This window comes from Ahaetulla prasina, chromosome 6 (genome assembly GCF_028640845.1).
Source record: "Ahaetulla prasina isolate Xishuangbanna chromosome 6, ASM2864084v1, whole genome shotgun sequence".
Lineage (NCBI taxonomy): Eukaryota > Metazoa > Chordata > Lepidosauria > Squamata > Colubridae > Ahaetulla > Ahaetulla prasina.
The window spans coordinates 107,950,403-107,976,047 of NC_080544.1; the positions used below are offsets into that span (position 1 = coordinate 107,950,403).

The following is a 25,645-nucleotide window of genomic DNA, read 5'->3' on the forward strand; positions in this document are numbered from 1 at the left end:
GATTAGCCCACCATGAATTCCTTTCTTAATTCCTGCTAATTTCCTCCAACCATTAGTAGGTCAGATTCTTATAGAGGACTTAAGCTTGCAATAAATCTTTATACTAATTTGAATTGCCTGAATCTTCTGATTTCCCTGACGCTTGACATCTCCCTAGTGAGGTTGGTGGTTCTCAACTCATCCCGTTCTTTCATATTTGAAGACCACAAATCCATTGTTCACACAGTGAATAGAATAGAATTTAAGTGAATAGAATTGAATTTATTGGCCAAGTGTGATTGGACATACAAGGAATTTGTCTTGGTGCATATGCTCTCAGTGTACATAAAAGAAAAGATACGTTCATCAAGGTACAACATTTACAACACAATTGATGGTCAATATATCAATATAAATCATAAGGATTGCCAGCAACAAGTTATAGTCCTACAGTCATAAATGGAAAGAGATTGGTGATGGGAACTATGAGAAGATTAATAGTAGTGCAGATTCAGTAAATAGTTTGACAGTGTTGAGGGAATTATTTGTTTAGCAGAGTGATGGCCTTTGGGAAAAAACTGTTCTTGTGTCTAGTTGTTCTGGTGTGCAGTGCTCTATAGTGTCGTTTTGAGGGTAGTGGTTGAAACAGTTTATGTCCAGGATGCGAGGGGTCATCAGTGGTCTTTAACCAAGGGGTCTTTAACATTGGTCTTTAACCAAGAGGGATTGGCCACCTAGCTGCCATTTTGGTCCATTTGCTGATCAGATGGCATGACTATCCTGGGCTGGGTAAATGTAGCATCACATCACTCTGCCAACCGGCATGTAGAATCATGTTGCCAAAGTCTCTTCCCTTCAATTATGCAAATAAACATCATCCAAGCATGCTCGCTGATAATCATATTCTATTATAACAGGTTTGGAGGCAAGCCATTCCTATCATAATTGAATATGGTGTAAGAAGTGTTGTTTACATTTTTAACATAGAGAGTATAAAAGGCTGAAAAACAGAGTCCTCCTCTCTCAGGAAGACCAAATCTGCTGGGGAAAAGAGATCCAGCTTAGCCAGCTTGAGGTAGACCAAGAGCGATTAAAAAAAAAAGGATAAAAAAAAAATGGAGGAAGTTGGAAAATGGTTGCTGGCTTTGTTCCTGACTGGAGTAATGTTATATTTCCTGAAACAACTGTGGTCCCGCAGAAATTATCCTCCTGGGCCATTTCCACTTCCTTTCATTGGAGTCGCATGGCAGACGGGAATCCGAGTAACTCCGACACTCTTAATCAAGGTATGTGTCTCCAAGCCTATGATTTAAATCATGATGTTATTGAGGAAAAGAGAATATTATTTTCCTGCCAGGTCAATAAAATTTTCTGGAAGATAGTGATGGAAATTGGCTTAGCAGAAATGCCTCCTATTTCACTCTATAGATACTGAGCCAATATGATCAAAATAGCTCTATATCTTTTTAACATGATTTAATTATGATTATCTTCCCACCGGTATATAACGACTCTTCTGCTCCGCTACCTGTCTAGCAATAATCACTAAATTTTTTTATAGAACAGCAAAGCAACTGGCAGTATATTTTGGTATGATTAACATGTATAAACAAATGGAAGTAAGTTGTGTGTAAACATGTGTAAACTTATCTTGTTCAATTTTATCCTGCCATTTTGATTTTATAGTTTAATAATTTCACATATTGGTTTTCTGTTTTTCTGTTGGTTAGCTAGGCAGAGTTATTTGATTCAGATTAGTGTCCATATAAATTCGGAAGAATAATAGTAAGATTAATAATCTATCATCTCTCAATGAATGAATGAATGAATGAAATACTATTAAAGTATTAAAGGCAAGTTAGCACTATTTAAGGTTGTGCTTTTCACACTGTTTACTAATCCTTTAACCATAATTAGAACAGCATTACATGATGTTGCATTCGGATTAAAAGAGATTATAAAGCACTCCAAGGTGTTTTGTTTTTCTGTGACTTAATTCTTCATTTGGCCCTCACTATTCCAGTATTTCTCTTAGAAATTACAGAAATAAAATCTACATTGTCTTTAAGTCAGGGGTGAAATGCTATCAGTTAGCATCAGTTGGGGCGAACCGGTAGTGATAAAAACTACCAGTTTGGATGAACCGGTAGTTTAAAAAAGCTACTGTTTCGTCCGAATTGGTATTTCCGACGATTCCTTATCAGAAATGTATAGCATTTTTACACCCTTTTGCTAGTGAAAAGGCAGTATCCCTGTTGGATTTTAAACAAAAATATATTTGGTTAACATTATTCAAATGTTTAAAACCAGAAATAGTAAACAATTCTACCAATTCTATTCATTATACACTGCTAAAATATAAGCTTTAAAAACAAATTTGGGGTATGACACAATTCCATGCTTAATATTATGAAGGTTTTCATCCAAATTTAAATTCTGAGTAGGATTTACTTTTTAAATTCAAAGTTAGAATTTATAGAATAACAGAGTTGGAAGGGACTTTGGAGGTCTTCTAGTCCAACCCTCTGCTTAGGAAAGAAAGCCTATACCATTTCAGACAGATGGTTGTCCAATCTCATCTTAAAAACTTCCATTGTTGGAGCATTTTCAACTTCTGGAGGCAAGTCGTTCCACTGATTAATTGCTCTAACTGTCAGTTAGTTGTAGGTTGCTTCTCTCCTTCATTTGTTATGTCGACTTTGGGACCTTCAATATGGTTAGCTAAAAAGGGAATCAGGTCTTTTCCAATAAAAAGAATGTAAAATCCTTGCTTACTTTAACATATGCAGTGATAACTCAACCTATTGGCAAAATTTAATAAAAAACATTTCAGATTGCAATCGGATGACATCATCAGGCTAGGAACATCAACAGTGCAGGGAAGGTGTAATTTGCTGGCTGTTTATCTATGGCAGCTTGTCCTGCCTATCTTGATTTCTTTTTTTAATAATGTCTTGAGCAGGGCTTTGTTTCTTTCCTGATGGTTTATCTGGTGCTATTTACCGCAAGTAAACATTCAGGCATAAGGAAACAATAGGGTGCCATTATAGGTCGTCTCGATTACATTCATTTAGTGGCTGTTCAATAGCTGATTGGCTGACGGCTATTTGTCCCATGCAGCCAAAGGCCCAGGTCAAACAGTGTCTGGGCGAATGGACAGGGATGAAGAGCGAGAGACCTTCAGGGGTCCATTGGCTGTGGAGAATGGCCAGGGGAGGGCCAGCGGAGGAGGAAAGCTGGCTGTAAATAGGCTGAGGTGGGTGCCTGAGAGCAAAGGGTCCATGCCTAAGCATCCTAGACAGGGGTGAAATGCTATGAAGTCTGCTATCGGTTCGCTTTGCTACCGGTTCGCTTTGCTACCGGTTCGCTTTTGGTGGGACAGTCCCGCTTTTTAATAATTTGTCCTGCGTCCCATGGCAATTCCAAAAAGTCCCGATTTTTTTTTGTTTCACTCCCATTCTGAAAATGGGAGGCGGCAACGCAAGAGGAGGCGGCGGAGAAGGGGGAGTGGCAGAGAAGGGGGCGCGAGAGGGAGGAGAGACGCCGCTTGACTTCACCCAAGAGGAAGAGAAGAGCCGAGAGGAGAGCCGAGCCTGCCTGGAAGAGCCGAGAGGAGAGCCAAGCCTGCCTGGAAGAGCGGAGAAGCAGCAGCCGCTCCTCCTCCTTCAGGCAGATGGCAAGACTCAGCACGCATGCGCAGCCCCCCCACATCAATGGTGTCCCGCTTTGCCATCGCTGAAATTGGTCACTTTATCGTAGGTGCTACCGCACAATGCTGAAAGAGGAGGATTAAGAAGCCTTTTCTGAGTCTTCAAAGGAAGTAGAACAGGGATTTCCTGCTTTCTAGCAAATATAAATCACACGGCACAGCTGATTGTCGGAAATACCGGTTCAGCCGAACTGGTAGCATTTATTACTGCCGGTTTGGGAGAACCGGTCCCAACCGGTAGCATTTCATCCCTGATCCTACACCTTCTTCCTGGGCTCGCCAGTCGGAATTCTTTAACTGACAGGGTCCATAACCTACCATCCCTGATCAGGTAGGAGAGGCTGATGTAATGGAGAAAACACAGTTCTGCGGGTAACCTGGCCCCTTGCTATGCAGCCATTTTGCACACCTCTGATCATATTCTGCAGCTCTGGAAAAGACTTCATTTGTACCGTAATTTGTAATCAGCAACCCAGACTGAATGTAATGTTTTCATTTTCTGTTTGGATTCAAACGGCAGCTGGCTAAGCAATATGGAAACATCTACACAATATGGTCGGGACACATGGCGATAGTGATCTTCTCTGGATTCCAGGCAGTCAAAGAAGCCCTCATTCAAACTGAAGACTTTGCTGAGCGACAAATGACTCCTTTTTTCAAAGAGGCCTTTAAAAACAAGGGTAGGTTTCCATGAAGGTTCAGGGGTAATTTTTCTGGTAAAATAGAGAACTCTATTCTCTCCTCTGTTTTCTCTGCCTCTGTTCAATATAACTCAATATAACTTTTTCTGGAAGTCTCACTTGTACCATTGGAACAGCAGAAGCTGATTTGGCATCACTGGTCCTGTTTTTTTTTTGTTTTTTGTTTTGCTGAAAAAAAAAAAGGGATCTCCAAGTAGAATTTGAATGACTCACTTCATCTAAGCCAGGGGAATTCTGGGAGTTGAAGTTCACAAGTCTTGAAGTCGGCAAGGTTGCAGATCCCTGATCTAAGCTACCTCATGTTATTTTGGTGATAATTTTTATGAGCATAATTCCTCACTGATTTCTGGTATTTCAGGTATTATATTTTCAAATGGTCAAAACTGGAAGCAACAAAGACGGTTTGGTCTAATTACTATGCGAAAACTTGGGCTAGGGAAGAAAGGCATGGAGAATCGAATAGAAGAAGAGGCTCATCGCTTGGTTAAAATCTTTGCGCGTGCAAAAGGTATGTTGTCTACAATCTCTATATGTCTCGCAATGATATATCTCGTGTTTCATTAATATAAGAATTCAGAATAACAGGGTTGGAAGGGACCTTAGAGGTATTCTAGTCCAACCCCCTGCTCAAGCAGGAGAACCTATGCCACTCCAGACAAGTGGCTTTCCAGTCTCTTCTTAAAAGCCTCCAGTTTTGGTGCACCTACGATTTTTGTCAGGAAGCTGTTCCACAGATTAATTGTTCTCACTGTCAGGAAATTTCTCCTTAGTTGTAGGTTAATTTCCATCCATTGCCACGGTGGCACAGTGGTGAGAGTGCAGTACTGCAGGCTACTTCTGCTGACTGCCGGCTGCCTGCAATTTGGCAGTTCAAATCTCACCAGGCTCAAGGTTGACTCAGACTTCCATCCTTCCAAGGTTGGTAAAATGAGGATCCAGATTGTTGGGGGGCAATATGCTGACTTTGTAAAACCGCTTAGAGCGGTCTGTAAAGCACTGTAAAGCGGTATGTAAGTCTAAGTGCTATTGCTATTTTTGTCTTGCCTTCAGGTGCCTTGGAGAGTAGGTTGATCTCCTATGGTGAATGGTTGCAAGTACTTGGCATGGCTAGTCTAGTGAAGAGAAGGACCAGGGGAGACATGATAGCAGTCTTCCAATATTTGAGGGGCTGCCACAGAGAGGAGGGGGGTCAAGCTATTTTCCAAAGCACCCGAAGGCCAGACAAGGAATAATGGATGGAAACTGAACAAGGAGAGATTCCAGCTAGAAATAAGGAGAAATTTTCTGACGGTGAGAAAAATCAACCAATGGAACAAAAGTTGCTTTCAGAAGTTGTAGGAGCTTCATCACTGGAAGCTTTCAAGAAGAAACTGGACTACAATCTGTCAGAAATGGTGTAGGGTCGCCTGCTTGGGCAGGGGGTTAGACTGGATGACCTGCAAGGTCTCTTCCAACTCTGCTAATTTGTTAATGTTAGGCCCTCTTCTTTGTGGCAGCCCCTTAGATATTGAAACACTGCTATCATGTCACCCCTTGTCCTTTTCATTAGACTAGACATAACCAATCCCTGCAACTATTTTTCGTATATTTTAACCTCCAGTCTCCTAATCATCTTTGTTGCTCTTCTTTGCATTCTTTCCAGAGTCTCAACTTCTTTTTTTTAATTGAGATTTTATATCACGGCTTTTATATCAAGGTTAATCCTTTCCATGTTCCTGCTGACCACATGAACTGTGTCCCAGCTGAATGCAAAGCCTATAACAGGGAATCTCTTATATTCTATCAGAGCAAGACAGAGTCAACAAATTCAGTGTAACAATCCCTATTTTGATAGCCCTAACCGCCCAAGAGTTTCTGTCCCATGGCCCATTTCTTCTACCCTTTCGGTGAGAGAGTCTTCTGCAGGGCATACTACTAACCGAATGGTTAAAAATAAATGCTGCTTGATGGATTTCCAACTACAGGTAGTCCTTGACTTACCATTGGTTTAGCAAATATTCAGTTCTAATGGCACTGAAAAAGTGACGAACAACCAGTTTCCTGCCAGGGTTCCGACGGATGCCTTAATTAAATTATGAGTCTCAAGCCAAGCTTCAAAAGGAATCCAGTTATTTACTAGGAGCTTCATGTCTACATGTTACCAAGTGAAGCCAGCTCTGACCCAACGTAATTTATGTTCCAATTATGACCCTGTTTCCCCCCTTCCCCCAGGGAGCATAATCAATCACATTCTCCAATGGAGCAATTTCGCGGGTTGTAGAGGTCACTCCCCTTCGGGCTGCTGTGGGTAACCCTGGGATACAGCCTTGGCACAGCAGCCAAAGACAGATGCACATTTTCTCTCAATGTGCATCTGTCTTTGGCTGCTGTGCCATTTCACCAGTTTCCCACCCCTCTGACCTATGGCAAATTGAGAGCAAGCCAGAGTTGACATTTTCAAACTTAAAACTGTCACAACCTCCCCCATGGTCACTTGATCAAAATTCGGGTGTTTGGCAACCGGCCTGCATTTATGATGCTTGCAGTGTCCCACAGTCATGTGATCTTCCTTTGTGACCTTCCCAGCCTGGCTTCTGACAAGCAAAGTCAATGGTGAAAGCTGGATTCACTTAATGACCGCATGGTTCATAACTGCAGTGATTGCCTTAGCAATGGTGGCAAAACCGGGCGTGAGTCACTTAACAACTGCCTTGGTACGGATGGGCTTACAGTTAGTTATTATAGGAATTTACAGGACGAGATGTTAGGTCCACTTAAGGAATTATTTAATCAGATAATTAAATAATTAATGTTATGTTATGTTATGTTAGATACAATTAGGAGGAGGAATTCCCCCCTCATGGAGAACCTCTTTTATTTCATTGATACCAAAAGAGGAACAGGATTGTTCTAAACCTGGGAATTATAGGCCAATATCACTTTTAAATAATGATTATAAGATTTTTGTTAAAATAATAGCTAATAGATTAATGTTGATTTTGCAGCGAAGAATTCATAATGATCAATCTGGATTTATAAAAGGGAGACAGATGAGGAATAATGTTAAGCAGATTGTTAATTTACTGGAGTATTTAGAAAAGAAAAATTTTATTCCAGCAGCATTTATTTTTCTTGATGCAGAGAAAGCTTTTGATCGATTGCGTTGGGATTTTTTATTTAAACTAATAGAAAAGATGCAATTTGGAGATGGTTTTACAAGAATAATTAGGGCAATTTATGGAGAGCAAACAGCACAGATTATAATTAATGGTAGCTTAACAGAACCTTTTAAGATTACGAAAGGAACAAGACAGGGATGTCCTTTATCACCATTATTGTTTATTTTAACTCTAGAACCATTATTGGATAAAATACGAGAAGTAAAGGAGATAGAGGGAATTAAAGTTAGACAACATGAATATAAGCTGAGAGCTTTTGCAGATGACTTGGTGATTACTTTAACAAACCCTATAAATTCTAGTAAATCTTTGTTGGAAATAATTGATCAATATGGGAAGGTTTCAGGGTTTAAGGTAAATCAGAAAAAGACAAAAGTGATAATAAAAAATATGGCCAGACAACAGAAAGAAAAACTAGAGGAAATAACAGGATTTGAAATTGTAAAGAAGGTTAAATACTTAAGGGTCTATATTACATTGTCAAATGTGAAATTGTATAAGAATAACTATGAGGTTTTATGGCAAAAAGTTCAGAAGGAGTTGATTGTTTGGAAAAAATTGCAATTATCTTTGCTGGGGAGAATAGCTGCTATTAAAATGAATGTTTTACCTAGATTTTTATTCCTCTTTCAGATGATACCAATAATTAAGAAAGATAAGAATCTTGAGGAATGGCAGAAGGGAATTAACAAATTTATATGGGAAGGTAAAAAAGCTAGGGTTAAAATGAAAATAATTCAAGATTCTCGGGAAAGGGGAGGTTTAAAAATGCCCAATTTTAAATTATACTATGAAGCAGCTGCTCTCTCTGCAATAAGTGATTGGTTTAATTTAACGGAGGAAAGAATTTTGAATATAGAAGGTTATGACTTGCTATATGGATGGCATGCATATTTAATTTATGACAAAAAAGTGGATAAGGCCTTTAAAAATCATGTGTTCTGCGTGTTTGGAAAAAATACTCTTATAAACTAAATTATAAGGTTCCTATATGGGCAAGTCCTAGACATACAATAGAGAATATAAATATAGAACAGAATCAGGAAATGATTACATATAAAGATCTTTTGTATACTGAAAGAGGTAATTTGCAATTAAAATCTCTGCACGTACTAAAAGAAGAAGGGAAAAATTATACTTGGTTTCAATATGAGCAACTACGTGCTAGATGGAAGGAAGATCAGAAAATTGGTATAGAGCAGAACGAGGGAAATTTGGTAAAGCAAATTAGAAATCAGTCTCAGGAGCATATAAAGAGATTGTATAATGTGTTACTTGAAATAGATTCTGAAAGGGACTTGGTAAAGGACTGTATGATAAAGTGGGCACAAAATTTTCAGGAGCCAATATTATTGGAAACTTGGGAAAAAATTTGGGTTAGAAATGTTAAATTCACGCAGGCACAGAATCTGAGGGAAAATTTTTATAAAATGTTTTATAGATGGCATTTAGATCCTAAGAAATTATCGTGTATGTATCCAGATATGCAAGCAAAATGTTGGAGATGTAATTGTGATGACGCTACATATTTTCATATTTGGTGGACTTGTAAGGCCTTTATATGGCCTTTTGGATAAAAATTTGGTGGATTTTACAAAATGTTTTGAAAAAGAAGATAAAGTTCCTGCCGCAATTTTTTCTGTTGGGAATTATTACGGACTGTACAGTAATTGAGACTAAATTGATTTTAAATCTAATAACAGCAGCAAAATTACTAATAGGACAGTACTGGAAGAAAAAAGAAGTACCTAAAATAGAAGAATGGATATTGAAAGTTGCCAATTTGGCTGAGATGGAGAAGATATCAGCCTTTTTGAAAGACAATACGCAAGAAAGATACTTAAAGGAATGTAAAAAATGGATTGACTATATTCAAAGTAGATATCAGACTAAGAGTTATCAGACTGTTTTGAATGATTATGATGTATTATTTTGATTGTTTTGGGGAAGTTAGGAATTGATGATTGTAGGGGTATAATTAAGTTGGGACGAAATTTTTAGCATATGTTTGTTTATTTTAACTATACCTTGTGCTCGTTCCGGGAAGTCGGGGAAGTGGGTTGTGAAGGGAGGGAGGGAGGGAGGGGAAAGGGAAATTTTCTGTAAAACTTTTTGAATAATAAAAAAAAAACCCCTGCCTTGCTTAGCAACGAGAATTCCGATCACCACTGTGTACAGTTGTGTACATGTACTATCTGTACCTCCTGCCTTTTGTCCTGAAATCCTTCTGATGATATAAATAGTTATAATACAATAGCATCAGTCTGATGGTGTTATTTTTTTTAAATTTCCAGAACAGCCACTAGATCCTTCGTTGCCTGTCACTACTGCAATCTCCAATTTGATATGCATTATGGTTTTTGGATATAGATTCTCTGCCAAAGATGAAAAATTCCAGAAAATGTTAATAAACTTGAATTACTATATGAAATTCGGAGGCAGTTTTGTTTACCTGGTGAGTTGTCTACTTTCGGTTTACTGAGTCAGACAAGAGTTCTAGAGACCCTGACTCCATCCTCCATCATCTTCCTGACCATTTTGATCAGGGGTAGTCAACCTTTTTATACCTACTGCCCACTTTTGTATCTCTGTTCGTGGAAAAAATTTCTAACCGCCCACCGGTTCCACAGTAATGCGCCATGTATCATCGTCTGCGCATGCCTCTCGTGCATCGTGGATTGTGTGTGTGGGGAGATGCGCGAGCTATTCTGGGACGAGGCTCATTTGTTTGCGGTCGCACTATAGCGCCATTTAGTTTCACTTATGTATTGTGAACTAAACTTATGCGAGGGCGATACAAATAGTATATTTTCAGAAATTTAAATTGTCACGGGAAATTTTATGAAAACCTAATGAAAATGTTTTTAAATAATGCTATGATTTTTTTTAAAAAAAGTCAATTTTTTTGTGGTTGGCTCAGGCTGTAAAGAAGCCTGTTATTAAAACACAGCTGCCTGCAATTACTGCAGGTTCTAGTCCCACCAGGTCCAAGGTTGACTCAGCCTTCCATCCTTTATAAGGTAGGTAAAATGAGGACCCAGATTGTTGGGGGGGCAATAAGTTGACTTTGTAAATATACAAATAGAATGAGACTATTGCTTTACACACTGTAAGCCGCCCTGAGTCTTCGGAGAAGGGCGGGATATAAATGTAAATAAAAAAATAAATTAAAAAATTAAATTAAAAAAAAAGGAAAGTGCTTCAGTATCGGACAAAACCCCTACTGCCCACCATGAAAGCTGGAACGCCAACTAGTGGGCGGTAGGGACCAGGTTGATTTTGATTATAGAGATTCATTTATCAATGTAAGCAAAAGAGACAAGAATTTAAAAAAGTTTTAGCACTGGAGGGAAACTCCATGGTACCAGGAAGACAGCTGTTTCAAGGATTCGCTGAGCCCTCCATGAACCTCAAATCTCATCAGTTTCCTGACAGTTAGCACAATGCGACGGCTTGTCTTCGAAACTTGGGGTCTATGACAATTTGCCATGGCCAACTTGCCACAGCCAGCCAGTGCAAGTTGGTTGTGGTGAGTTGGCTGCGGCAAGTTGTCCCATTCTGCACACTGCACTGCACACCAGAACAACTAGACACAAGAACAGTTTTTACCCGAAGGCCATCACTCTGCTAAACAAATAATTCCCTCAACACTGTCAGACTATTTACTGAATCTGCACTACTATTAACCTTCTCATCGTTCCCATCACCCATCTCTTTCCACTTATGACTGTATGACTGTAACTTTGTTGCTGGCAATCCTTATGATTTATATTGATATATTGACCATCAATTGTGTTGTAAATGTTGTACCTTGATGAAGGTATCTTTTCTTTTATGTACACTGAGAGCATATGCACCAAAACAAATTCCTTGTGTGTCCAATCACACTTGGCCAATAAAAATTCTATTCTATTCTGCAGAAATTGTGGGTCCTCCATAACTGGAGGTTTTTAGGAAGAGTTTGGAAAACCATTTGAAGTGGTATAAGTCTCCTGCTTGAGCAGGGGGGTTGGACTAGAAGATTTCCAAGGTCCCTTCCAAATATGTTATTCTGTTTTTCAAGAATTTACCTGAATGAGAAAGAAGATGGATCAGCAAAATATTTCCAGAAAGATCATACCTTGGTTTTTTTTTTGAGGGGGGGGGGCATAATACCCTACCCGTCTATCACATTTTTAATCATTCAAGTTTTTTGCTTAGTCTTTGAATACAGTCCTATAAAGTGAAAGTTACAGTTCTCTAATGTGGATTTAAAATATGAGTGTGACCTCCTAGGCAAAAGATGTAAAAGATGAACTGGCCAAATTTGATTAAAAAAAATTATCTCTGATCCGAAAAACAAGAGTAACAGAGTTGGAAGGGACCTTGGAGGTCTTCTAGTCCAACTGGGCAGGGGGTTGGACTAGAAGGCCTCCAAGGTCCCTTCCAACTCTGTTGTTGTTATTGTTAACTCCCTGCTCAAGCAAAAGACCCTATACTATTTCAGACAAATGGTTGCCCAATCTCTTCGTAAAAACTTTCAATGTTGGAGCATCCACAACTTCTGGAGGCAAGTCGTTGCACTGATTAATTGTTTTCATTGTCAAGGAAATTTCTCTTTATTTCTAGGTTGGTTCCCTCCTTGATTCGTTTCCATCCGTTGCTTCTCGTCCTGCCTTCTGGTGCTTTAGAGCAGGGGTCTCCAACCTTGGTCCCTTTAAGACTTGTGGACTTCAATTCCCAGAGTCCCACAGAGTCCCTCAGCTGAGGAACTCTGGGAGTTGAAGTCCACAAGTCTTAAAGGGACCAAGGTTGGAGACCCCTCAACTAGAAGGTTTCTAAGGTTCTGTCCATCCCTGTGAGTCTATGGCAGGCTGAGGAACTCTGGGAGTTGAAGTCCACAAGTCTTAAAGGGACCAAGGTTGGAGACCCCTGCTTTAGAGAATAGCTTGATCCTTTTTTTTGTTTTTTGTGGCAGCCCTTTAGAACTTGGAGCCCTTCTATCATTCGATTCTGCCTGCTGGCATCCAGAAGCAGTTCCCCAAATACATACGAACTACGTAGCCTGGAGAATTATGAATCATTCAGACAATATTATCAATGTCAGGCCTGGAAGCCATCTTTTGTATTAGGCCTTCAGACCTGCCACGTTTACTACTGTGAGAAACTGGAAGGGGGGACTGTATGGAGCATACTGATATATAGTCATAATAACATTCCTTTCTCAGGGAGTCAAGGACATCTCGCCCTGCACCTGGAGGGTGGGAACAGGGAGGCATCTCCAGTTGGGATGGTGCATTGATTGGACCTTTTGATGGACATGTGGGTGTTGGGCAGGGACTTAAACTTTTCTTTGGGCAGGGAAAACCTGGAAACTTTCAGATTCGGGTTTTCCCAGATGTACCAATAGGACATCTCTAATAAAATGGAACTTTGAGGAATTTCAAGCCAGAGTTTTCTTTCCTTGGGGAGGTGTTACTTGGAACCCTGATAAGCAAAGCGCTAAACTCAAGTAATTGGCTGATGACATCATTGTATAATAGGGTTTTTGCATCTTTTCCTTTAGCTGTATGAGTTGTTTCCATGGGTGATGAAATACCTTCCAGGACACCATCAGAGAGTATTCCGTGCTTTAAACGATGTCACCTCCTTTGCCAAGGAAGAGGTAGAGAAGCACAGGGAACTCCAATCACTGCATGACCCACAGGACTTCATTGATTACTACCTTCTGCAGATGGAGAAAGTAAGTGAATTCCTGGAAAGAAATTTTTGTGGGTCTCCAGAACTCAAAATTGCATCCTACCATACAACATACCGAGCCGTCTTGTTGCATTGTTCGCATGTGCAGTTACTCCTTGGCTTACAACAGTTTGCTTAGTGCCCATTCGAAGTTACGGTGACCCTGAAAAAAAAAAGTGATTTACGATCATTTTTCACCCTTTAACATTCCCATGGTCACGTGATCAAAATTTAGATGCTTGGCAACGGACTCGTATTTATGGCGGTTGCAGTGTCCTGGGGCCATGTAATATTGCGACCTTCTGATTAGCAAAGTAGATGGGGAAACCATAGTTCATGTCACAACTGCTAGTGATTCACTCAGCAACTGTGGTAAGAAAGGTCGTACAACAGGGCAAAACTCACTTAACAACTGTCTTGCTTAAGAGCATAAATTTGGGACTCAATTGTGGTCATAAGTCGAGGACTACCTGTCGTGTCCCACTCCTCCGCTGACGGCCGGGTCAGGGAAATCCGAATCAGGCTTGCCTCTGCAGCTCTGCCCAAAGTCCTAGCAAAGTCCTCAGAGCAGGCAGGAGACCAGAAAGTGACTTCAGCAAGATAAGTTTGACTTTGCCTGACTCAGAGACTGCCAGAAAGCAGATCCTTTATATAGGCCATGGGGTGTGGCTCCATGACTCAGCACTCATTAAGGCCTGCCCCTCCCTTCCTTCTGTTGCCTCCACCTATCCAGTCTTCCGATACGAGGGTCACTCCAATCAGCAGCTGTTGGAAATAAACTTTCCTCAGGCTCACATGCTGTGGAGGAGGGGGAGGGGTCTAGTTTCTCCGTTTGCCTGGGCATGGAGCCAGGGCTGGGGCCGGGGAATGCTCCCTCCTCTGCAGCCTGCTTGGGCATGGAGCCAGGGCTGGGACCGGGAGATGCCCCCTCCTCTTCAGCTTGTCTGGGCATGGAGCCAGGACTGGGGCCGGGAGGCATACATTCCTCCGTGTTCGGGAGCAGATAAGAAGGCCCCGGCTGCTGTGAGAGCGGACAAGACACAACACTACCTGTATATTTCTTTCTACACCCCCTGTGGCTTGAAGCAAATTGCCAGAAACCTGCAGGCCTGTGTTGATTAATTAAGTACACATTTTGTCTGCAAATATCAATTATCTGAGAAATATGACACCGTCTTGCCTAGAGGTGGCTCTAGATGGCTTACAATCCATGAAGCGCTACAATGAAACATTAAAACAATAAAATAATAAAAGTAAATTTGGTTTAAAATTGACAAAACTGGGAAGGAAGGGTGCAAGATACACAGAGAGACAGTGGGGAGTGTGTGTGTGTGTGTCTTATTTAAGTCCATTAGCCACCTTCAGAGTGATGTGCCTTATTGGGGCCCCAGACCAGTTGGCCTTTGGGCTCTTTTTGAAGCAAATTTTTATACACCTCTGATAATATTTGCATTTAGATGGCTCCTAAAGTGATTACTTTCCCCCATGTCCGTGATGGCGAACCTATGGCATGCGTGCCGAAGTGGCATACAGAGCCATGTCGCCTGATACGCGTGGCGTCACCCATTCCTCTTCTGGGATTGTGGCATGCATGCGTGCACGATGATCAGCTGGCCTTTTTGCATACGGCAGTGCCGGAAATTAGAAGAGCTGGTCTTCCATTTTCCTGTGTGAGCATGTGCACCAGCCAGCTGATTTTTGCGTGTGCTTGCCGGCCAGAAACCCAGAAGAGTAGCTGGCTGAAACCGGAAGTTCAGTAGCTGAAACTGGAAGTTCAGTAGCTGAAACCGGAAGTTTAGTAGCTGAAATCGGAAGTTCGGTAACTGAAATCGGAAGTTCGGTAGCTGAAACCGGAAGTTCAGTAACTGAAACCGGAAGTTCAGTAACTGCAACCGGATGTTCAGTAACTGAAACCAGAAGTTCAGTAGCTGAAACCGGAAGTTCGGTAGCTGAAACCAGAAGTTCATTTTCGGGCGCCCTGGGCAGCTACTATTCTGGGTTGTGGCCCAGATGTGCATGCGTACGCTCCCTGTTCGGCACTCATTGCCAAAAAGGTTCACCATCACCGCCCTAGGTAATAGAATGAAAAGATGTAGGGTAGTTTTTCCTAACTTGATGCCTGAAATATATGATGGGAATTTTCTAGCACATCAAGCTGGGGGTGACCCAGTCTAAAGCAGGGCTCTCCAATCTTGGCAACTTTAAACCTGGCGGACTTCAACTCCCAGAATTCCCTAGCCAGCTGTATCTGTTTCTTTTTCTCTTAACCTCTTAAAGTGGAGAGATTGCAGAGGAAGGGATTACAAGAGAGTAAGCTTTGCTGGCTGGGGAATTCTGGGAGTTGAAATCCGCCAAGGCTTAAAGTTGCCAACGTTGGAGACCCCTGGTCTAAAGTATTCTGCTCAAGGATACGAGTATGATCTAATACAGATAGTCCTCGACTTACAACAGTTTGTTTAGTGACCACTGGAAATTACGACCCCACTGAAAAAAGATGGGTTATGATCTTTTTTTCCACACATAAATCATGACTGGTCCCAATTGTGGTTGTAAGTTGAGGACTGGCTGTTAAAAGAGGTCTTCTACACAAGGAGGACCTTCCTCCAACACAGCGGTAAATGACGAATTGGGATTGTTAAGTTGATTTCATATTTTCTATTATCTACAACAGACCAAAGGTGACCCTGAGTCTGCTTATGATGAAGAGAACCTAGCTCAGTGCATTGTTGATTTTTTTATCGCAGGCACAGAAACCACCGCCACCACCTTACAATGGGCATTGCTACTCATGGTGGCTTACCCGGAGATCCAAGGTGAGATTCCTATATTACACGGGCACGAAATGCCTCTCTTGATCCTGTTTTCATTTTAGCGATAGATCCCAAGATTTCCTGCTTGGACGGATGAGGAATAATGGCTCCTCTCTAACAAGCAAGAGGAAATTCGAACCCCCGCAAAAAATGCTATTTAATGGAACTGAAGGCAAAGTGTAAGGGAGGGGGGGTGTCTAAAGATAGTAAATTTAATTCAATGTCTTTGATATACGTTTGACGTGAATAGGTATTTTCTCCTGCTTTTGTATTTGTATTTGACTCCTACGTCAGATTTTTCTCTTGTTCTCGTAACAGTTGGGCCACCCCATCTGAGTTGTCAAAATCCAAATCCTTACATCGGTGGTAGTCAACCTGGTCCCTACCGACCACTAGTGGGTGTTCCAGCTTTCATGGTGGGCAGTAGGGGTTTTGTCCGATACTGAAGCACTTTCCTTTTTTTAAAAAGTTAATTGACTTTTAAAATTTTTTTTCATAGCATTATTTAAAAACATTTTCATTAGATTTACATAAAATTCCCTGTGACAATTTAAATTTCTGAAAATATATGATGGGAATTTTCTAGCACATCAAGCTGGGGGTGACCCAGTCTAAAGCAGGGCTCTCCAATCTTGGCAACTTTAAACCTGGCGGACTTCAACTCCCAGAATTCCCTAGCCAGCTGTATCTGTTTCTTTTTCTCTTAACCTCTTAAAGTGGAGAGATTGCAGAGGAAGGGATTACAAGAGAGTAAGCTTTGCTGGCTGGGGAATTCTGGGAGTTGAAATCCGCCAAGGCTTAAAGTTGCCAACGTTGGAGACCCCTGGTCTAAAGTATTCTGCTCAAGGATACGAGTATGATCTAATACAGATAGTCCTCGACTTACAACAGTTTGTTTAGTGACCACTGGAAATTACGACCCCACTGAAAAAAGATGGGTTATGATCTTTTTTTCCACACATAAATCATGACTGGTCCCAATTGTGGTTGTAAGTTGAGGACTGGCTGTTAAAAAAGGTCTTCTACACAAGGAGGACCTTCCTCCAACACAGCGGTAAATGACGAATTGGGATTAAGTTGATTTCATATTTTCTATTATCTACAACAGACCAAAGGTGACCCTGAGTCTGCTTATGATGAAGAGAACCTAGCTCAGTGCATTGTTGATTTTTTTATCGCAGGCACAGAAACCACCGCCACCACCTTACAATGGGCATTGCTACTCATGGTGGCTTACCCGGAGATCCAAGGTGAGATTCCTATATTACACGGGCACGAAATGCCTCTCTTGATCCTGTTTTCATTTTAGCGATAGATCCCAAGATTTCCTGCTTGGACGGATGAGGAATAATGGCTCCTCTCTAACAAGCAAGAGGAAATTCGAACCCCCGCAAAAAATGCTATTTAATGGAACTGAAGGCAAAGTGTAAGGGTGTGTGTGTGTCTAAAGATAGTAAATTTAATTCAATGTCTTTGATATACGTTTGACGTGAATAGGTATTTTCTCCTGCTTTTGTATTTGTATTTGACTCCTACGTCAGATTTTTCTCTTGTTCTCGTAACAGTTGGGCCACCCCATCTGAGTTGTCAAAATCCAAATCCTTACATCGGTGGTAGTCAACCTGGTCCCTACCGCCCACTAGTGGGTGTTCCAGCTTTCATAGTGGGTGATAGGGGTTTTGTCCGATACTGAAGCACTTTCCTTTTTTTTAAAATTTAATTGACTTTTAAAATTTTTTTCATAGCATTATTTAAAAACATTTTCATTAGATTTACATAAAATTCCCTGTGACAATTTAAATTTCTGAAAATATATGATTTGTATTGCCCGCGCATAAGTTTAGTTAACGTTACGTAAGTGAAACTAAATGGCGCTATAGTGTGACTGCAAACAAAAGAGCCTTGTCCCAGAATAGCTCACGCATCTCCCCCTACACCACCCAGCTGTAACAGACAAGCAGAGCTGGTAGCCGGCGCCTCCCCCGCCAAACCCAATCCACGATGTGTGAGAGGCATGCGCAGACAATACATGGCGCATTACTGTGGAATCGGTGGGTGGTTAGAAAATTTTACTACTAACAGAGATACAAAAGTGGGCGGTAGGTATAAAAAGGTTGACTATCCCTGCCTTACAAGATGGTTGTTGCTGTACTCTTTGCTGCCATCTATCGGTTGTCTGGATTTTGCGGACCAAATATGGCAGCCCTTCACACAGAACAAGGTCCTAGAACTGCAAGTCCGTGCCAGCTCATGCGTCATGCAATCATGTGACCATGCTTTGTGATTTTTTTTTTTGCTGGTTTCCAATGCTTTTTTGCAAAAACCATCCATCTGGGGGAAAGGGATTTGGGAATTGAAGTCCATCTGTCTACAAACTCCCAAGGGAGAGTACCAAAGATGCTTTTTCAAAAGGCATCTAGACTTTCTTCGTTTTTTTCCCCTTGAAGATGTTTCACTTCTCATCCAAGAAGCTTCTTCAGTTGTGACTCATCCAAGAAGCTTCTTCAGTCAGAACATCTTGGATGAGAAACGAAACATCTTCAAGGAAAAACAAAGGAAGTTCAGTTGCCTTTTGAAAAAGCACCTTTGGCTCAACCATGACTTGGATGACTGAGAATCTCCATAGACATTTCCCACGGGGATATCTACCACCTTACACTTTGTCATCATAACTCAGTTCTTACTCAGGTTCTTTCTGAATTATGTCCCATGTTCTTCACTGACTGTTCTGACCTAGGCTTCCCAAAAGCACGAAGCAGACTCCTCATCCCCATAAAACCCCTTTTATTTAGTTTAAAGGGAATTCTTCTCCAGCAAAGTCCCGGCCAACAGTCTTTCAAGAGATTTCACAACTACAGACCTTTATCAGGCTTGGAGAGCTGCCAGGATGATATCTTCCAAACACCACACTGTAGCAGACAATACTTGGCAAGAAGTCAGGAATAGATCTTCATTCTAATGAATTGAACTAATTGTCTGCTGCAAACTCCCCTCCTCTTTTGCTCCTCTTTATTCCCTATGGGAGGGGCCATTCACTGTCCACCTGTGGCTTTACTCCTGAGTTGGCCCTTGTTCCTTAGCTGTTCCCTTCTCCTGGCAGCTCTGTGCATGTGCACGCTGGGAACAGGCTCCAGCTGTTTTTCTGCGCCACTGATGTCCGACTCCGAAGGCAGCTGACAACTGCCAAGACAGCCCTGACCCCATCTCTGCCTGTGATGCAGAGCACTCATCAGAGCCTTCCCCAGACTCCAGGACTGGCCCATGTTCATCCCCAACCTCCTCAATGTCTGAGTCTGTCACCAGCTCAGCTGGTGGGCCACAACACTGACTGCGTCAATTGTAGTGGAGTATCTGAGATAATTTAAGAAGAGATTGGACAATTTTTTCTGAAATGACATACAGCCTCCTGCTTGAGTAGTGGGTTGGACTAGAAGACCTTCAAGGTCCCTTTCAACTCTGTTCTTCTGTTATTCTGTTACAATTTTCATTTTCTATTATGGTCTTCAGAGAAAGTCCGCAAGGAAATAGAAGATACGTTTGATCCCACCCATTCAATCTGCTATCAAGATCGGGTGAAACTCCCGTATACCTGTGCTGTGATTCATGAGGTTCTCCGTTTGAAATATGTGTTAATTGTTGGCGTTCCCAGGCAAAGTGCCAGAGACGTGAATCTCTATGGATATCACATTCCAAAGGTACAGAAGTTGATACAAGAACAATTAACATACCAGAGGAGGCTTCCTTTAGTAAGGAATTTAGTGCAATGGACATGTTGAAACCCTTATTATTATTTTTTAAACTGAAAGTCAAAAAAATTCATGTACTCAGTGCAAGTAATGATTCAATTACTGGGAAACATAAGACAAAAAATTCGCCTCTTTTTTCCCCAGTAACTTGAAAAAAGTTTATTGCAGTTGAAGCACACAATTTTTCAGTAATATATTCTGACATTTTAGTGATCAAGATTAATGGAAACCTGCTTCTATATTTGATGAGAGCTGCTTTAGATTCATTTCACTTGGTTATTGACTTAATCCACTTTCTGTGTTTATACAATTCCTTTCACCACAAGTGACAAAATGGGCTAGGTTTCCACACCACTCTAAGAATCCTCAAATCTAACCAAGGTTAAGATAGATTAGGTATTGCATGTTGTGTGAATGCAGCCACTAAACTGTATGTCAGGGCCCGGGGACTGTATCCGGCCCACGGGGTGTTTAGATCTGGCACGCAGGGCTGCTCTGGAAAGAGCAAAGGGCTGGCCCATGGTGCGTCTGCCAGTGAAAACAGATCTTGGGGGAGGGGGGGCTGCACACGCCCCCCTGAGCTCTGATTTCATTGGTAGTGGGTTGCAGGAGGCCATCGCAGCCAAAAACGAACCTCGGGAGCCCATTTTCACTGGCAGAATACTCGGGCCACCACAGGCATCCCAACACGAGTGACATGGAGCTGGCCCCACTCACCCTGGCCGCGTCTATCCCAGCCCTCCAAGGTCAAACATAACCCTGATGCAGCCCTCAATGAAGTTGAGTTTGATACCCCTGTTGTAGGTAATCTGGTTAAATGTCTTGTATGAACACCGTTCATGAGATGTTGTGGTTGTCAAGGTTCCAGAAAAACCTCTTCTGCATAAAAAAAACTCAGAAGCCATTGTCTTTCAGAGTTCTTTACTAGCATGAGGAAACTGGCACACGATGAGTGAAGTTCCAAAACTGAACTTCCGGATTCTTTTCCCAGTTATACAAACCCCAAGAGTCCCACCCCCCTGACCCCTTTGCTGGTCACTTGGTCCCACGTTCTCCCAGTTCATTCGAATATCTACTCGCCACTCTTCCTCCATCTGACCTTGACCGCTTGAAGAATGTTACCATATCCCTCAACCCCCCTTCTTCCCCTCAGGGCAAAAATGTGGCAGCGTCTGGAACCCTAAAGTCTAGTATGGTTTCCAGGCCTGACAGTGGTCAATAATGATGCCCTTCATAGGAGAATTCCAGTTCTCTGCAGGTTGCTACCCCTGCGTTCCTCTTTTTCCCCAGTAACTTGAAAAAAGTTTATTGCAGTTGAAGCAGCACAATTTTTCAGTAATATATTCTGACATTTTAGTGATCAAGATTAATGGAAACCTGCTTCTATATTTGATGAGAGCTGCTTTAGATTCATTTCACTTGGTTATTGACTTAATCCACTTTCTGTGTTTATACAATTCCTTTCACCACAAGTGACAAAACAGGTTAAGACCCACACCACTCTAAGAATTCCCAAATCTAACCAAGGTTAAGATAGATTAGGTATTGCATGTTGTGTGAATGCAGCCACTAAACTGTATGTCAGGGCCCGGGGACTGTATCCGGCCCACGGGGTGTTTAGATCTGGCACGCAGGGCTGCTCTGGAAAGAGCAAAGGGCTGGCCCACGGTGCGTCTGCCAGTGAAAACAGATCTTGGGGGAGGGGGGGCTGCACACGCCCCCCTGAGCTCTGATTTCATTGGCAGTGGGTTGCAGGAGGCCATCGCAGCCAAAAACAGACCTCGGGAGCCCATTTTCACTGGCAGAATACTCGGGCCACCACAGGCATCCCAACACGAGTGACATGGAGCTGGCCCCACTCACCCTGGCCGCGTCTATCCCAGCCCTCCAAGGTCAAACATAACCCTGATGCAGCCCTCAATGAAGTTGAGTTTGATACCCCTGTTGTAGGTAATCTGGTTAAATGTCTTGTATGAACACCGTTCATGAGATGTTGTGGTTGTCAAGGTTCCAGAAAAACCTCTTCTGCATAAAAAAAACTCAGAAGCCATTGTCTTTCAGAGTTCTTTACTAGCATGAGGAAACTGGCACACGATGAGTGAAGTTCCAAAACTGAACTTCCGGATTCTTTTCCCAGTTATACAAACCCCAAGAGTCCCACCCCCCTAACCCCTTTGCTGGTCACATGGTCCCACGTTCTCCCAGTTCATTCGAATATCTACTCGCCACTCTTCCTCCATCCGACCTTGACCGCTTGAAGAATGTTACCATACCCTTCAACCCCCCTTCTTCCCCTCAGGGGAAAAATGTGGCAGCGTCTGGAACCCTAAAGTCTAGTATGGTTTCCAGGCCTGACAGTGGTCAATAATGATGCCCTTCATAGGAGAATTCCAGTTCTCTGCAGGTTGCTACCCCTGCGTTCCTCTTTTTCTCAAACACATTCATTTTCCCCCTGTAAAAATGGTGGATAAGGGATTGTCAGCTGACTTTCAAGGAACAAACATCTTCAAACCAGTGGTGAAATACAATTTTTTTTACTACCAGTTCTGTGGCCATGGCTTGGTGGGCGTGGTGGCTTGATGGGAGTGGCTTGGTAGGCATGGCAGGGGAAGGATACTGCAAAATCCCCATTCCCTCCCCACTCTGGGGCCAGCCAGAGGTGGTATTTGCCGGTTCTCTGAACTACTCAAAATTTCCACTACTGGTTCTCCAGAACCTGTCAGAACCTGCTGGATTTCACCCCTGCTTCAAACATGAATGGGAATGCAGGAACTGGTTTCTTTTATATTCTAGTCAAGTTGGCAATAGGAGGTAGTTATTATCTATTTATGCAGTCAGCGGAAATTTGGTAGGAAGAGACCCAGTTTGATCTAGTGGTGAAGGTACTAAATTAGAAATTTGGAAATTATGAGTGCTACTGCCACCGTGGGCTGGGTGACTTTGGGTCAATCACCAGGAGACTGTGAGTTCTAGTCTCATCTTAGGCATCAGAGTCAACTAGGTAGCTTTGAGACAGTTTCTCAACTCTCAACTCAACCCACCTCACAGGAAAAATAGGAGAAAGAAGGAGTATTATATATGTTCACACCCTTGAGTTATTTATATATATATGGGAAAAAAGATGGGATGAAAACAAACAAACAAACAAACAAACAAACAAACAAACACAGGCTCTAGAAACTTCATCAGCAATATATTGAAATGCATTTCTTCCTCCTTCAGGGGACTTTGGTTGTTACAGATCTGAACTCAGTCCTTTATGATCCCAAGAGATGGGAGACGCCTGAAAAATTCAACCCGCACCATTTTTTGGACAAGGATGGGCATTTTATATCAAGGGAAGAATTTTTGCCATTTGGAGCAGGTAAATCTGAAACACACCTTTCCTGAAATATTTAAAATAAATTCCTCTGGGAATTTATGGGTGAATGGCTATTTTCTTACGATTCATCCACCAAGTGTTGTGCTGAGATAAGAGTGAAAAGGAGAGGCTGCATAAGAACTTAATCATGGGTAGCTGGCTGAGGAATTCTGGGAGTTGAAGTCTGGGAGTTGAAGTCCACAAGTCTTAAAGTTGCCAAGGTTGGAGACCCCTGACCTAGAAGCATTGGCGAATAGCTGTCAATCACTTCTAACCTTATCTTCTCCTTTCCTTATCTTTGCACTGCAGGGCCTCGAGTGTGCCTCGGTGAGCAAATGGCTAGGATGGAGCTCTTCCTTTTCGTGACCATCCTTCTGAGGTCTTTTAAGTTTCAGCTGCCAGAAGGAGTCAAAGAACTCAGTCTGGAGCCCATGGTGGGATTATCGCTGCACCCTCGTCCTTACAAACTTTGTGCTGTTCCTCACTGTAGGACCCCATAAAATCAAGATGATTGCTGCAAATCTTGCTTCTAGGTTTTTACCTTTAGACTGAAATTCTATCCTGAGCACATTGCTTGGATTCGCTTGTCCTAGAGGTTTCTTAGAACATTAAGAAATAATTGCTATTACTTTTTTTTAAAAATTTGAATTTATATCCCGCCCTTCTCCGAAGACTCAGGGCGGCTTACATTGTGTTAAGCAATAGTCTTCATCCATTTGTATATTATATACAAAGTCAACTTATTGCCCCCAACAATCTGGGTCCTCATTTTACCTACCTTATAAAGGATGGAAGGCTGAGTCAACCTTGGGCCTGGTGGGACTTGAATTTGCAGTAATTGCAAGCAGCTGTATTAATAACAGACTGCTTTAGTCTGTTGAGCCACCAGAGGCCCCAGTAAGAGGTAAGAGGTTACTTACCATTTGTTTTTATTTTCATGCAGTTCTTTCTCCAGAAAGAGATGAGAGTGGCTTATAAAACATGGTAGTACAATCGGCTGTAAAAACCATTGCAGTTAAACTGTAAATATATTAGTGCAAAACTGTACAGAATGAACAAAACAAGGAACAGAACAATGGCATTTCTGTGATTTAGTAAAAGGGCCATTAGTCCTACTACTGGGCCATTGTTGCTCTGCTAGCGCACAGGTGAAAACGATGTTTTTAATCATGTTTAAAACAAGATACCGCTAGACATCTGTGAGTTTTGCCTCATTTTTCGACCTTTCCTGCCACGGTTGTTAAGTGAATTTCTGCAGTTGTTAAGTCAGTAAAATGGTTGCAAAGCAAATCTGGTTTCCCCATTGACTTTGCTTGTCAGAAGGTTGCAAAAGGGGATCACATGACTTGGAGAACAGCGGTGTTATTCAGCTGGTTATATCCGGTTCGGGCGAACCAGTAGCGGTGGCTGCGGGTGGCTTCGTCCACTCACGCGGACATAATCACTTCCCATTTATCCACGTTTTTGATGATCTGCGCATGCACATTTGCGAACCCGGTAGCCAAGGTGAGTGAATACCACCCCTGCCAGAGACACTGCAAATGTCATAAATTATAAACCAGTCGCCAAGCGTCCAAATTCTGATCACGTGACCATGAGGATGCTGCAACGGTTGTAAGTGTGAAAAACGGACATCCGTCACTTTTTTCCAGTGCCGTTGCAGCTTCAAATGGTCATTAAATGAACGGTTGTTAAATCGAAGATTAGCTGTATGCCTGCCTTCATCCAGAAGAGAAATCCATAACCGTGGCTCGGTGATTAATAAAGACCTTCTCTTGACCCTATGCTGCAAAGGACACTCATTGATGGACTATGAACACGGTTTCCTTGGTTCTTCTTAGTACATGAGTTGGTGGAACTGGAGAGGCAGATATTTAACACCCAACTGGTGCCTGACACAGTAATGAAGTCTTGTGTTCTGACAAAAGTGGAAGATTAAAATCAGGGAGCTGTGCTCCACCGAACATGGGTAAGGTGTTATGCAGAAAAGCTCATTCAGCAACATTCCTCTCTCTTTCATAAAGTTGGAGGAAAGAGGACATTTGGTACAGTCCTCTTCTCAAGACAGGTTTGACTGGACCATCTCTGATAGATGATATCCAGCCTCTACTTGAAGAACATCTAGTGAGGTAGAATTTGCCACTTTATGCGGCGGCCTCTCCCACTGGCTGGCATCTCAAACCATCCGTAAATTTATCCCTGGTGTATTTCTTTAACCAATGTATATGGCTGCCCAGCTCAACAAGTGATTCTGGGCAGTGAACAATATTAATAAAACAATAATGAATAAAACAATAACTAAAATTAAAGCGTGAGGAAAAAGCTGAGAAATACAACTGCCATTAATGAAGTTGGATGTTTGTTCTCCGAACTTGTGGGTTGGTTTCAGGGGTGAAATGCTCCCGGATCGGATGGGATCGCGCGAGCCGATAGCAATGGCGGCTGCTGGTTTGGAGGACCGGT

At 42.0% G+C, this 25,645-nt stretch overlaps 1 protein-coding gene across 1 annotated transcript; it reads left to right on the forward strand.

Moving 5' to 3' along the window:
* The first annotated feature begins 871 nt into the window (after positions 1 to 871).
* LOC131200998 (cytochrome P450 2J4-like) lies at positions 872 to 25,645 on the forward strand. The gene is made up of 9 exons (XM_058188472.1): positions 872 to 1,265; positions 4,209 to 4,368; positions 4,748 to 4,897; positions 9,842 to 10,002; positions 13,093 to 13,269; positions 15,937 to 16,078; positions 19,583 to 19,770; positions 23,044 to 23,185; positions 23,492 to 25,645. The coding sequence occupies exons 1-9, from the start codon at positions 1,095 to 1,097 to the stop codon at positions 23,680 to 23,682; spliced, it is 1,482 nt and encodes a 493-aa protein (XP_058044455.1). The 5' UTR covers positions 872 to 1,094; the 3' UTR covers positions 23,683 to 25,645.